The sequence below is a fragment of the Camellia sinensis genome, chromosome 4 (genome assembly GCF_055761805.1).
Source record: "Camellia sinensis isolate YWXY chromosome 4, ASM5576180v1, whole genome shotgun sequence".
NCBI classification, from domain to species: Eukaryota; Viridiplantae; Streptophyta; class Magnoliopsida; order Ericales; family Theaceae; genus Camellia; species Camellia sinensis.
In genome coordinates, this window is record NC_138964.1 from 165095719 (window position 1) to 165109915 (window position 14197).

General features: G+C 34.9%; 1 protein-coding gene across 1 annotated transcript; it reads left to right on the forward strand.

Moving 5' to 3' along the window:
- The first annotated feature begins 2517 nt into the window (after window positions 1–2517).
- LOC114270445 (uncharacterized) lies at window positions 2518–13162 on the forward strand. The gene is made up of 3 exons (XM_082866807.1): window positions 2518–3101; window positions 3214–3376; window positions 12734–13162. The coding sequence occupies exons 1-3, from the start codon at window positions 2663–2665 to the stop codon at window positions 12831–12833; spliced, it is 702 nt and encodes a 233-aa protein (XP_082722933.1). The 5' UTR covers window positions 2518–2662; the 3' UTR covers window positions 12834–13162.
- The last annotated feature ends 1035 nt before the right edge of the window (window positions 13163–14197 follow it).

The window sequence follows — 14197 nt, forward strand, 5'->3', positions numbered from 1 at the left end:
TTTAATAAAAAAATTATTATTTGTTTTTTGGATTTGCGTCAATAGTTATTATTGTAAATACTATTCATTGAAAGTGACATTTGACCTATCAATTCAAATCTTTAGTTGCAAAAAGAAAAGTCGCAAGTTTCAAATTTTGAATAAGGAAAAGCAACGTGAAGATTGATCTGTCAGAGGAGCGTGTATTAGGCGTGCAGAGGAGTGTCTCCTCTCCCAACGGGTAGAATTTTGGGTATAAATATAAGCATTTTGCTGTGAGAAAAATCATTAACTTGAAAAGAAAAATTTGTGTATTCAGAAATTTTGATTGTATTTTTCACATGGTTCTTTTACTTTCAAATCTAAGTATTATCTTTATTCTTATACTTTCATATCTACTCTTTAAGAGAGAATCATTGTAAAGAAGAGCTGAAATACTTATTATCTTTATTGATTATTTTGTGGGAGAATTTTATAAAGGACAATCATTTATTGTTCTCAAAGAGGATCCATGAAGAGTAAACATAGGTTTGGCGTGTCGAACCACTGTAAATTGATGTGTTTCATTTTCTTTCCCTATCTCTTTTATTTTTATATTTATTATTATTGCTTTGTTATTTTTTTTATTTAAATTTAGATATTTTGATTATTATATTTAAAATTGTAAAATTATTTTTTAATAACCTAATTCATCCCCTCTTGGGTTACATACCTAGGATAACAAAATATTGATAATTTTTCAAAGCACATGGGATAATATCTGTATTTTAAATAAACTTAAGAAAATGTATTTTTAATTTATCAATTTTTAAAAGGAAATGGGGTCGTTGGCTGTTGTGCTCTCACACAACAGTCACTGTTGCACCCTCATATGGGCCTATTTTGAGGCTCGTTTTGATAATCAAAATCACTCACTTTTTAGAGTACATTAAGTAGAATATATCTGTGAAAAAATTAAAATTTATTGAATATCATTAACATTTTCATCCACTCACATTTGTATCACCAAAATTAAATGACAAATGTGCTTTGAAGTATGATGTGAGTCGATGAAAAGGTCAATGATGTTCAATTTGAATTTGTGTATGTATATTCTAATTGATGTGCGTTAAAAAATGAACGGATAAAATTATGAAAATGGATCACCGAAATAGGCCTATATAAAGGTACAATAGTGGCAGTTATGCTGGGAGTACAACAACCAACCCATTTCCATTTCAAAAAGACAAACCACGTTAATAAATAAAGTTTTGCTATTCAAACTAAAAAATTACTCACTTTTCAAGTCTAACGATCAATCAATTAATTACTCTTGTATAATATTTTGTTCTCATATTTTTTTATAATTATTAATCAATAATATATTTTACACATTATTAAATTTAAAAAGTAACTTATATATTGTTTTCTTAATAAGACATGAAAGGATGAGAATAACTTATCTCCAGTGACAAAACAAATTGAATGCTGCTACTGGGTTTCGATGACCTTAAATTTAGGTTCATTTTGATAATTGAAATCATTCAAGGAGTGTTTTGGGAAGATGATTAAAAATTAATTAAATTTTTTTTTTTTGTATAAAAAATATGAGAAGTGAAGTGACTCAAAATGAATTAAAAGTTAATTTTTGGTTTTTTATTTGCTTCCCAAATGGCCTCTCAAAATATAGAGCTCGTCGAATAATTATTCTTGCAAAAAGAATTTTTTTTTTAAATATTGATAACTATTTGATCAAATTACATTTGTATTTATAATTTATTTTTAAAATTATAATTATCATTGAAACAAATATAATCTGGTTAAATAAATATTAATATTCAATTAGTATAAATTTTTTAATTAAAATAATGTACTACACAAACTTTATGTAGTGCACTGTTTGAATTAACTTTATGTAGTGCACTAGAGGTGTACACGGTCCGGATTGGTTCGGTTCTGAGAAAATTCAAGAACCGAACCGATCCTAACGGTTCTGTGATTTTGAGAGCCAGACCAGACCGTTATACTTGTAAAACCGGACCAGAACCAAACCGAAAAAATGGTTCGGTTTCGGTTCCAAAAATTTCTATTTACAAGAATAAATTTTTAATATTAGCAAAATAATTACTCAAACTAATTACATTTAACTCATGATAAAAACTAATAATATTAAGACATTACTTAATATTACATATCTATACCATCCTAATATCATTAAAATTATAAAAAACCAATTAATAAAAATAAAACTTGGCATTATATATATATCTTTTAAAATTCGGTTCGGTTCGGTTCGAACCGCGATTTTTTCAGAAAATCCATTAACCGAACCGTTTTTACGGTTATCATATTTCTTAATCCGAAACCGAACCAATTCTTAATAGAATCGAACCAAATCGTATGATTCGATCTGTTTCAGTCCGGATTATTGGTTTGAACAGATTTTTGAACAGCCCTATAGTGCACTGTTTGAATTATTGGGAAGAATCTAAAATGAAGCCCATCGAGCCAAAAGTAACGCCTACTTTGAAGCTGTTGTCCGAAAGGACTAGACACGACAAGACAAGCACATGTTATCCTTTCCCTCCATTCTCGAAAGACTCCACTTTCCCTTTTCTCACTTCCTCTCCAGCACTCAACAAAAATTTGTTACGGATAGAAATACTACACTACACAAAGCACGTTATCTGAATCTCTGTGATAAATGGAAATGATGTTGGAGGAGGAGGTGATTGTGGGATCGAATTCAGACTCAACTACTCCTGTTTCTCATCTCAATTATTATTCTCCCAACTTTATCGCTAGTCCTGGTGGCAGAAATTCAAGCACTCGACCACAACCACAACCACAATCACAACCGAATCGGCGGCTGTTTGTTACAGAGGAGGAGGAGAAGAAGGATAACCATAAGCGTAGTTGCTTCCACTGTCATAAACAAGGTCACTGGATAAAGGATTGCCCCATGAAGAGTCCAAAGACTCCATCTTCATCTCAATCTCCATCACTATTATCACCATCGTCATCACCTATTGGAGGCCATGGTGTACCCAATCTCATTTGCCCTTGTGGTACCGGAACTTGCTCCGTCCGCCGCTCTAAGACAACCAGAATCCCGATCGCCTCTTCTATTGTTGCCCCATCCCGATAACCGTTCAAATTTTTGTTTTTTGGGTTGTAATTTACCCTTAATTTTTTGAAATATTATTGTGATCTTTTGACACTTGTTTGATTTTCTATTTTCTGTTATTTTTTTAAGGATAAAAGTTGTAATTTCTTCGTGTGGTGCGACGAAGTGTGGAATGATAAGATCACCGTTCCTGTGTGCCGCTATTTCGCCGGATCCTGTAGTATTTACAAGGAACCCACTTTCACTAGGTCAAATGTGGGTTGCTATTTCTTTGTCTGCCCCATTAAGAAGGTATTTTATTATTAGTCTCTTCTAATATTTAACTTTTTTTACTTGTTTACTTTCTCTTTCATGTGTTCAATCTTGGAAATAAAATACCAACTTGCGGAAATGAATGTCATGGCCGTTGATTTGTTCCTATTATTTTTTTCTTCTACATATTCTTTAATGTTTATCCTTGATCAAGTGCTTTTTTCTGTCTTTTCAAATATTGATTCAACAACTTTTCCCCCTTATGCTATGTTATTTGTGCAAAATTAAAATTTAATTTTATTACTTAATTTAGGAAAATGTTTAAGATCACAAAAAATCGACCACAATTCGACCATGATAGATGTTGACATTTTATTTGCGACACTTAATTATGTATGACCTATCACTAACGATTATTAACATCACCAGCCCAATCAGAATTAGTATAGTCCACCAAGTCTAAAGTGAAAGTAGAGGATAACAGTAAGCTCTGAAAGATGGTACTCCGAAGATAGTGAAAAATGCGAACTAAAGCAGCCCAATGGGTAGAGCGAGAAGCATAAACGAACTGACTAACCACATGAACAATATAAGTAAGATCAGGCGAGTGACAGTTAAATAAACTAAACAATCCATAACCTCGCGATAGAAAGTGGGATCATCCAGAGGGACACCATTAGTAGAGTTAAGCTTCACATTAAACTCAATAGGTGTATTAAAAACCTTGGTATCAATAAGACCGGCACGGTGAATAATCTTATTAGCATACCTGGCTTGAGACAGAAAATATTCCTTTGGAGAAGAGGCAACCTCAATACCAAGAAAATACCGCAATAGACCCAGATCCTTCATTTCGAAGGTGCGGAAGAGATGTTGCTTGACTTCAGAGATAACAGAAGAGTTAGAGCCAATGATGATCATATCATCCGCATAGAGTAAGAGAGCAACAAAACCAGCCGAGGTATGTCTCAGAAACAAAGCAGAGTCAGAAGCAGAAGGATAAAATCCAAGCTCAGTAATAGCAATCTGAAAGCTATTATACCAAGAACGAGGAGATTGCTTCAAACCATACAGAGCACACTGAAGATGACAAACCTGTTTAGAGGAGTGGAGAAGGCGAGGGGGAGGACGCATATAGACCTTAGTGAGATGACTGTTAAGAAAAGCATTCTTAATATCCATCTGATAGAGAGGCCAATGTCAAACACCAACAATAGAAATCAAGGTACGGACAGTAGTCATCTTAGCAACAGGGGCAAATGTCTCCTCATAATCAATACCATACTCCTGCGAGAAGCTTTTGGCAACCAAACGAGCTTTGTATCACTCGAGAGAATCATCAGAATGAGTCTTGACTTTATAAACCCATTTACAACCAACAAGATTCTTGCCAGCAGGCAAAAGAACCAACTCCCAAGTGTTGCAAGGCAAAGAAATCATCTTCCATAGCTTGAACCCAATTAGGATCTTGATAGGCCTCCGTGTAAGACTGAGGTTCTGAAAAAAAATGAATAAGAGACAAAAAAGTATGATAGGAAGCAGAAAAACATGTATTAGACCAACCCAACTTGTTTGAAGGGCGACGCTCATGAGTATGATATCAGTGTGCAGCAGGATCAGAGTCGTTAGAAGCAGGAGCAACAACATGAGTAGAGACAACTGGTGGTGGGGGAGCCTTGCGATGAGAATAGACCAACGAAGGGGAAAAAAAAGCCGAAGGAGGAGAAAGAGCCATAGGTGACTCAGACGGAGAAGTAGGAATGGCCTCAGGAGGATCAGTGGAGGGGTACTCAACAGCAGGTGTAGAAAAGGGAGAAGATGAAATAAGCTCAAGAGGAACAGTGGAGATGTACTCCTTAGACGGGACCTCAGAAGTAAATGGATCAATATGAACCAAATCCTCTTTGGAAACCGAGGCAATGAGAGGAGGAAGCTGAAAATAAGGTAGACGTTCGAGAAAAGAAACATGACGGGTGACATAAAGACGACGGAAAACAGGGTCATAACACCGATAGCCTTTCTGAGTAGGACTATAACCCAAAAAGATATAGAGGTCTGACCGGGCACTAAGTTTGGTCCTATCTTTACGGAAAAGAAGGACAATTCAGGTAGACCCAAACATAAAGGAGGGAATAGTTAGGAATCTGGGAGAACAAAGCCTCATAAAGAGACCGACCAGAAAGAAGGAGAGTAGGCATGCGATTGAGAAGAAAAGCAGCAGTGAACTACCTCTTCCCAGAACAGAGCCGGAACTGAGGCAGAGAGAAGAAGAGACCCTGCTGTCTCAAAGAGATGATGGAGTTTATGCTCGGCTCGACCATTTTGGACAGGTGTATCCATATAAGAAGTTTGGTGAATGGTACCCAAATTGGCCAAATACTCACAAAACTCATTTTTAATATGTTCCCCACCCAAGTTAGACCGTAACACTTTAATTAAAGACCCAAACTGAGTAGTGACCATAGACTGAAAAGTACGGTATATAAGTTAGAAGTCAGACTTATGAGTCATAAGATAAACCCAAGTATAACGTGTACAGTCGTTAACAAATGACACATAGTATGTAGAACTCCCTTTAGTGAGAATAGGAGAAGGGCCCCAAACATCAGTATGAACTCAAGAAAACGGTGTATCAGATATAGAAGTATTTTTATGAAAAGGTAAGACCGTCATTTTGATATGTTTATACCTCCGACATTTAGTAAGTTCAGTAGGAAAAACTTTACCCAATATACCTGATTGAGTTAAAGACCGTAAGCAGTTAGTAGACAAATTCCCTAATCTAGAATGCCATAAGTAGAAAGGATTGGACAGAGAATCTAACTGAAAAGAGGAAAAGGCAGTCAAAGAGGTTGTCATAGGTAGATGCAAGCTCTCCACCACATAGAGGTCTCCAACTCTATGGCCAGTCCCAATTTGCTGCTTGGACATCTGATCCTGCACAAAATAGATAGAAGAAAAAAAGATAACATCAAAACCGGAGGCATCAAGTTGATTGATAGATAATAACTGACAGATAACTGAGGAACATAAATGATAGATAAAATAGAGACAGTAGACATAGCAGACGGTAAGACAGACCCAATAGATATAACAGACATACTAGTCTCATTAGCAGCATTAACAGTAATAGGAAAGGAATGGGGAGTAAAATTTTGAAATAAGAAGAGATGAGAGTCATATGATGAGAAACACTAGAGTCAAAAATCCAGACAGACAAAGAGAAACTAGAAGAAGACCCAAGAAAACTTGAATGAAGAGAGGAAACAATGGTGGCAAATAGGATATGCTGAAGCTGGCTAATCTGAGTATTTAGGGAAGCCAAGTCAGAATCAAGGACCGAAGCAGATGCGATAGAACTGGCGGGAGTCCGAAAAGTACTCTGAGAATGAGTGCAGAACTGAATCTGAGACTGTTGAAAAGACGAGACATACATCCTTTTTTGGGACAGTGATACTTCCAATGACCTCTCTGGTCGCAGAAGGCACACTCATCTAAAGCTAGTGACCTATTTTCGGGCCTAGCAATCTTATCATCCGGCATTGTAATGAACTAGCAAAAGAAAAAAATTGATGGAGGCAGATTATAATAAACAGAAAACATTGGGGGGTTTTGTGTAATAAATTTGAAACTGGGTGTCAAGTGTAATACCCAAGCAGAGTTTGAGAACAGTTTTGAGAACCACCGAATCAAATTGAGAACCAAAGAGAGACTAATGAGGCTGAAACTGAGAGAGAGCATGAATAAACACAGAGAGAGAAACATGGGTCAGAAAGAACTCTCATGATTGCGATCAGAATTGAAAGAGAAGACCAGCAATCGTCCGCAAAACATAAGGAACTTCAAAGCTTCGAAATGGACAGGTGAGCCTTCAATCGAACCAAGTGAGCAACGAATCAGATGAATTAGACCTAGATAAACCAGACGATCTTAGAAGCAAGGAGCTTCGACTGACAATCGGGTCTGAGAGAAAGAGAGAGATCACGAACCAAATTGAGCCAAGAAGAAGACTCACGACTGACGATCGATGAAGCAAAGAGCTTCGATCAACAACCATGTCTAAGAGAAGAAGAGAGATCAACGGCGCTAGGGTTTCTTAACCTGCTCTGATACCATGTAAGATTCCTGAAAGTTTTTCTGTATATTCAATTGTATTTGTTTACAAAGAGTTCATCAGTTTATATAGTCCTAAATCCAGTGTTTTTTAAGGCGAAAAGCGAACTGAGGTGACAAGGTCTCCTAACGCCTAAGTGCGAGGTGACGAGGCGAGGCGAGGGCTTCATCGAATCGAGGCGATCAGAAAGGATATTTTTTAAAAATAAATCGTATAGACAAAAATATAAATATTTTCAAGAACCATCATACAATTATCATTCCAAATACTAAATATCCATAAACAAAAGAAAATATCCAACAAATTAAAATAATTGAATTAAATTAATTGAATAACCAGGAAATTAATTGAATTCAAATAAACAAATTAATTGAATTAATTGAATTAAAATAATTAATTGAATAACCAGGAAATTAATTGAATTAATTGAAATTTTAACACAGAAGAAAAAAAATAATTGAATTAATTGAAAAAAAAATTAATTTTAAAATAATTGAATTAATTTTAAAAATTAATTTTTACGAATTAAAAATTAATTTTAAAAAATAATTGAATTAATTTTAACACAGGGTTCGACAGTGTTCTTTAAGTCGAAGAAAAAAATGAACAAAGAAGAACAGGTGAAGTCGAAGGGAAGAACAGGGGGGAAGAAATGGGGAAGGGTCCGACAGTGAAAAAAGGAGAAAGGAAGAAGAAGGAACTCACCTCGGAACGACGTCCGAAGAAGGAAGAAAAAGACCCAGATGATTCAACTTCGGAAGAAGAAGACCCAGAAGACCCAGATGTCGACGAACGAAGTCGATCTAGGGTTTGGACTTCTTATTTAGTAATTAACTTTGTCGATGAAGGGCCCAGATGATTCGAACTAAAATTAGGCAAAAATCTGATGAAGCGTCGCTTCGTTTCGCCTCGCGCTTTATCGCCTAAGCCTCGCTTCAGGTGTTTCTCCATCGCATCACCATTTCGCCTCGCCTTAGTGTGCGTGAAGCGCTAAAGCCTCGCCTCGCCTCGCTTAGCGTTTAGGCTCGCCTCTGATAACACTACCTAAATCTATGACTGAAAAAGGAAATACAAAGATTCCTATTTACACCACAATCCTTTCTAATGCCTAATTCCTAATATACAAAATCATGCCATATATACAATATATTCTCACACTTTCATGGTGAAGAAAAAGGAACAAGTTTTTACCCACCTCAGGGCATCTGTGACAGGCCTTGTTTTACTTTGGTTGGAATTAACACCCATCATTTTGGAAAACTAGGCTTTTTTCTATCATCTTTTGATACCCACTTCCTTACTTGAAAAATGGAAATACCCCTGCTGCTTGTGTTGTTCATGTTCTTTGAAGTTGGGGGACATGCAAAATTTGTATTCATTGCCTGGACTTGAATTTCAAAACAGGTTAGCCTCTTTTATTTATTTATTTTTCATTTTTTGAAATGAATAACAAAAATAAGTTTGGAAACTGTTTTCATTTCCAAAAAAAGTTGTTTTCAAAAATTTCCAAACTAGTGGTGGGGTTAGGTTTTGTCAAGTCAAGGTGGGGTCAAAACTAAGTCGTGGGGGTTATGAGCTAATGTGGTGTTTTGGTTATGACCTAAAATAGTGTTCGTTATGAGGCAAAGCGACATAGATAGTGAGTAGGGCTGTAAACGAGTCAAGCCGAGTTAAGTCGAGTTTTAGTATGTTTGGGCTTGTTTTTGAAGATTTTAATGAATTCAAGTTTGAACTCAAGCTCAATAAAAATTTAACGAACTGAGCCCAAGCTGAGTTGGCTTAAACTTGACTCAAGCTCGAACTTGTCCACAAGCCTTAACGAGCTAAAAAAGTTATAAATTCATATTTCGTATGACACTAAAGTTACAATTGAAATTTTGATTATACAATTCTATATACAATATATATAAACATACTAAAAGAAAAGTGAATATTTTACTAAAATAATAATATCTACCACCACTATTATATAAATGCATTATCTATAGTTAGCTATTGTTTACATTTATAATTTTTAAATATATAAATAACATATTTATTTTATTTTTTATACATATTTTTACATTATTTAATATATAAATAAAAAATGTTAAACAAGTCAGCTAACAAGCCGAGTTCTAATATGTTTAGGCTTAGTTATTAAGATTTTAACGAGCTCGAGTATGAATGCAAAAAATAAAATAAAATTAATGAACCGAGTTCGAACTAGTCCTTATCGAGCCAAGATTGAGTCTGTTCACGAATGACTATGTTCATTTGTAGCCCTAGTAGTAAGGTAAAGTGGTGTTTTAGTTGTGAGCCAAAGTGGTCCTACTTACGAGGTAAATATTATTATTTATTTCACAACAAAGATCACTTTAGATCATAGCAAAGCTTATGCTACACATTTTTTTAGAAGTGTGTAGCATACGAAACATGGGTTTTGTTTTTGTTTTTTGAAAAAAGCAAAAAAATTGGAAAACATGTTTCTTCTTTTCTATGCAAAACACACGAAACTATAAAATCGCCAATAGCCACCTCAACTATTATTGCTGGTGAGCTACTAATACCACAAACAAATTTTGTTCCTGTCATATTTATTGATCCATTAATTAAATGACTTTTTTTATATTATGTGACACTTATCGTGGCATTTTTTGTCTAACTTTGAATAGAAAGTAGCTTTGGGAGTAAAGTGGAAAAAAACTTGAAATTTGAAGGGCCAAAGTGGGAAAATAAACTTTAAGGGCTAAAGGGGAAAAGTGGCCAAACATAAAGGGGACAAAGTGTATTTTAACCTAAATAATATACAATATTTGTGTTTAAAAGATGTTTGGGTATTATTTTCAATCATTTTGGTGTAGTTTCTCGTTGCATGAAAATGTGGGTTTGGAACTCCTTCCGGCTCTAGTTCACCGAACAAATTGAGATTGTTTCGTCTTTGGTAGCCAAACAATTTAAGTTTGTTCGGACTTCTATGACCGAACATGGCTAATTAATCAATTTTGGCCCATTTGGTGGGACACGGGCCAAACACACTTGATTTGGTTGACCGTTTTCCAACCGAACAAACCAACTTTGTTCGGTCGTGTGTTGTTGAACAAACAGAATTTGTGAGACTCTGGTTCGTTGAACAAAACAAGAACACTGAAAAGAAACTGTGGAACTGGTGGTCGGGGGAGGCTATGAAGTGATGATTGTAGCGGTGAGGGGTTGCTAGGTGGTGGCCGTGGAAGTGAGTTGCGGGTGATGCTCGGAAGTGGCATCGGTGGCGATGGAGGTTGTAGTAGTTGAAGATGGATGAGTTGGAGTTCAGAAGATTTTGAGTGTAAGGAGAAGAGAGGAGGTTAGGGCTGAGGGTAGAGAAAAGGAGTGTGTACAGAGATGAAATAAGATTTTGAATTTTTTAGAGTGGTGTAATTAGAAAAATGGTGTAATGAGGTAAAATTATTGTGTAAATATAATTACCTTTGTTTAAATAAGCTAGAATTGGTTTTTTGCTCTGTAAATGTCTTTTTTACCCCTTTTAGCTGTAAAGTGAATTTACCTTTTACTTTTTGTAATTAATTACCAGATTAAGAGGTCATTCCAACAATTAATCAATCTAATGAAATTATATATAAGGCACAATAATAACACAAATATTAAAAAGGCATACCAATTAAAGCTTTATCAAACAAGAAGTCAAATATTTAACAAATATTAACATGACAACACTTGCATATATTCATTACCAAGCACATTACAGACCAGGCACACTTCATCCAATCAAAGCAACATATTTATCATAGTACTAGTCCTAAAGTTAATAAAAAATAGTTCACAGAGAGGTAGTGGAGCTGCCATTCTCAGATTGTCACGCTGCTGCAGCTGAGAGCTGGAGTTCGAGTGGTGGGTTTCAAGGTGCACTACCTTCTGCATAAGCTGAGAATTAGAATCACCCTTGGAGGTGATTCTGAAAATCAGCTTATTTACCCTCCAAAAAAGCTGTTATAAGTTTTAGTTGGTGTCATAAAGCTGTAACAGACAGTTAGCTTCTGCTTTATTTAAGCTAAAATCTTTAAGTTGAGTAGAAAAAAGCAGTAACAAACTCCCATGAATGTGTTGGAGATGTCACATCAGGATGGGGAAAGGAAAAAAGTTTTTATTATTATTAGTTTTTTTGTTTTTTTTTTAAAAAGAAACAAAAAGAATAGTGTAAGCTTGCTGAAAAGGCAATCATTGAAAAAGTTGAATGACATGGCAATTTAGGAAAGTTACAGTATGGAATGAGAAGCTAAAAAGAGGTGTGGTGATGGCTTATGAGAACAGAAGTGTCATTTTAATCAATGGAACAATAAATGTACGTGGAACCATAAAATTGGTTTGTGGTATTAACAACTCATGTATTTTTGCATTTCTGAAATTTATCTCCTTGGATAAATAAATCTTTAAAAGCTATTCGTGCTTCATAATGCTATTTAAATTCTTATAGGGACAGGGTGCTTGTGGTTTCATTCAATCATTGGATGCTACTAACGGTCATTTAGATAGAAGTATTATTTCTCAGTCTACGTTGACCAACTGTCATGACACTAGCCCCTCAATTAGTCGAGGATGGGGATTTCAGCCAACAAGGGATGGATGTTGAGACACACGTAGAGTTTGTTTTCCCCTCCTCTGTTTCTTGTTTAATTTGGCAATATTAGAACAGAAGTGTTGGACTTTGACATGTGGGCAACATGGACATTGACATGATTCTTCCCTAGAAGTGTCTTTACTACTTGGATGATAAAAATTCTGATAAATATTTTCTCTTGAATGCTGACCCTGCTTGAAACACAAGCATAGGACTGCCTATGTGTCTAATTACAAATCATTTAATTTAGACCTTGTCTTTGCACTAGAATAGCACTACAGATTTCTTGTCTATGAGACTTCGGGACTTCCACTGGCATGATCTTGGCATGATTGTATTATGCTTTAAGTGTTACACTTGGTTATGAGATTGTTACAAGGATTATTGTCACTTCATATGACCTTTGTGTAGTATTTGTAAATTATAATCATTTAGATGAAGTGTGTTGCATTCCTGTGGCCTTCTACTATCTCTAATCCAGATGTTTTTTGTTCTTACTAGTATATTCTGGTTTTGGTGATTCATTTATGTAAGTGTAAAAATCCTTTCATTTCTTATGTTTTTTTTTCTTTTGTTTTTCTTTGTTTGCCCATCAAAATATGTAAGTATGTATTGGAAAAATTAATCCTTTAGTAGTGACAAATGAATATTTCTTATTCGATTAACTGATGGTCATGCATTATAGAGTAACACTGCCCATTGCAGTTACTTCAAGTTCGTGGATGAAGATGATGAAGACGTTACGTCCACAATCCGTTCCAACACTAGAGCTTGCGATACTATAACAGTGGAAGACTTTAATGATCTAAGGACGAGGCTTCATGACATGGAAGATGAAAATGATGACTATGGTCGAAGGCTTGAAAGGATGGAAAATAATTTGAAAGCAATGATGTATTTTATTATATTTTCTATCATTTTATACTTTATGATGTAACTTATTGATTGGTTGGCTTTGGAAAAATGTTACGAATGTTAATGTTATTATGGATTTTGTGAAACTGAACGGATGTATTGTTGGCGTTTGTAGCATTTTTCCTTTATGTTTATGGAATGAATTTTAAAGTTTCTAGGATTTTGGGTTTGATTGAATGGATAGAATGAGTTTATCAGATTTTAGATGCTTTTCATGAATGTAGTACTTGACTACTTACATGAGTTTACCTTATTTTAGATGGTAAAGGATGGTTTTGAATTGTATGATATGCATGGTTAAGTGTATATTATGCTTCTATGAGTTTACCTGAATTTATTTATTGAGTGAGTGTACAGTGGCTATTCTTAGAAGTAATTGATTGAATGGAATTAAGTGTACAGTGGCTATTCTTATGAGATGCATGGTCAACCCCAAATTCAACATTAATCATTATTCTTTTGTTCATATGGAGTATATTACGCTAGTAGTGGATACTAAGCTAGCAGTTTTTTCAAATTTAAATTACTAAGCTAGCAGTGGAAACTGTTGCTGGCTGTCCAACTGTTACTTATTGTTATATTAAAATTCAAATTATTTATAGTTATATCAGAATACATAAAGAAGAACTAATGTCAGGTTATATTAGTTTGGGTTCGTTTGGGAAGGACTTTTTGACTTTTTTGGCTTTTTTGAATTTTTTGTGAGAGAAAAATGTAATGATTATGGGTTAGATGTGATGTTTTGTTTTATTGGGCTAAAATAACCTATTTTGTCTTATATGACTATTTTAGCCCCAACCCATCTTCCCAAACAAGCCCTTAATATGGCAGATCACATAGAATTATTCTTAACATAGGTTCAAATTTTGTAGATAACAGACTGAAAAGTAAGAGAGCATCCAGTCTCAAATCTATCCTAGACATAGGTTCAAATTTTGTTCATTGCACTGTCTTTCTTTTAACCCTCATACATGTTCACACAAAAAACAAGAACAAATTCAACTTCATACATGTTCACAACAATTTCAGCAACATATAAAAACAATAACAAAAACTGTTTCAGCAGCAGTTTCAGCAAAAGACAGCAATAAAATAAACAACAGATGGATAGCCAGCAGCAGTTTCAGCAATAGATGGACAGTAGCAAAATAAGCAACAGTTGGGCAGCCAGCAACAGATTAGAGAAGTGGTAAAACACAATTAATTTCCTTCACCATTATTTTTGTAACAGTGA

Excerpts from the sequence above, each read along its gene's own strand:
- LOC114270445 (XM_082866807.1), top strand. The coding sequence starts at position 2,663 with ATGGAAATGATGTTGGAGGAGGAGGTGATTGTGGGATCGAATTCAGAC. Across the intron at positions 3,102-3,213 it reads TTCTATTGTTGCCCCATCCC|GGATAAAAGTTGTAATTTCT; the intron begins GATAACCGTTCA and ends TTATTTTTTTAA. Across the intron at positions 3,377-12,733 it reads TTGTCTGCCCCATTAAGAAG|AGTAACACTGCCCATTGCAG; the intron begins GTATTTTATTAT and ends CATGCATTATAG.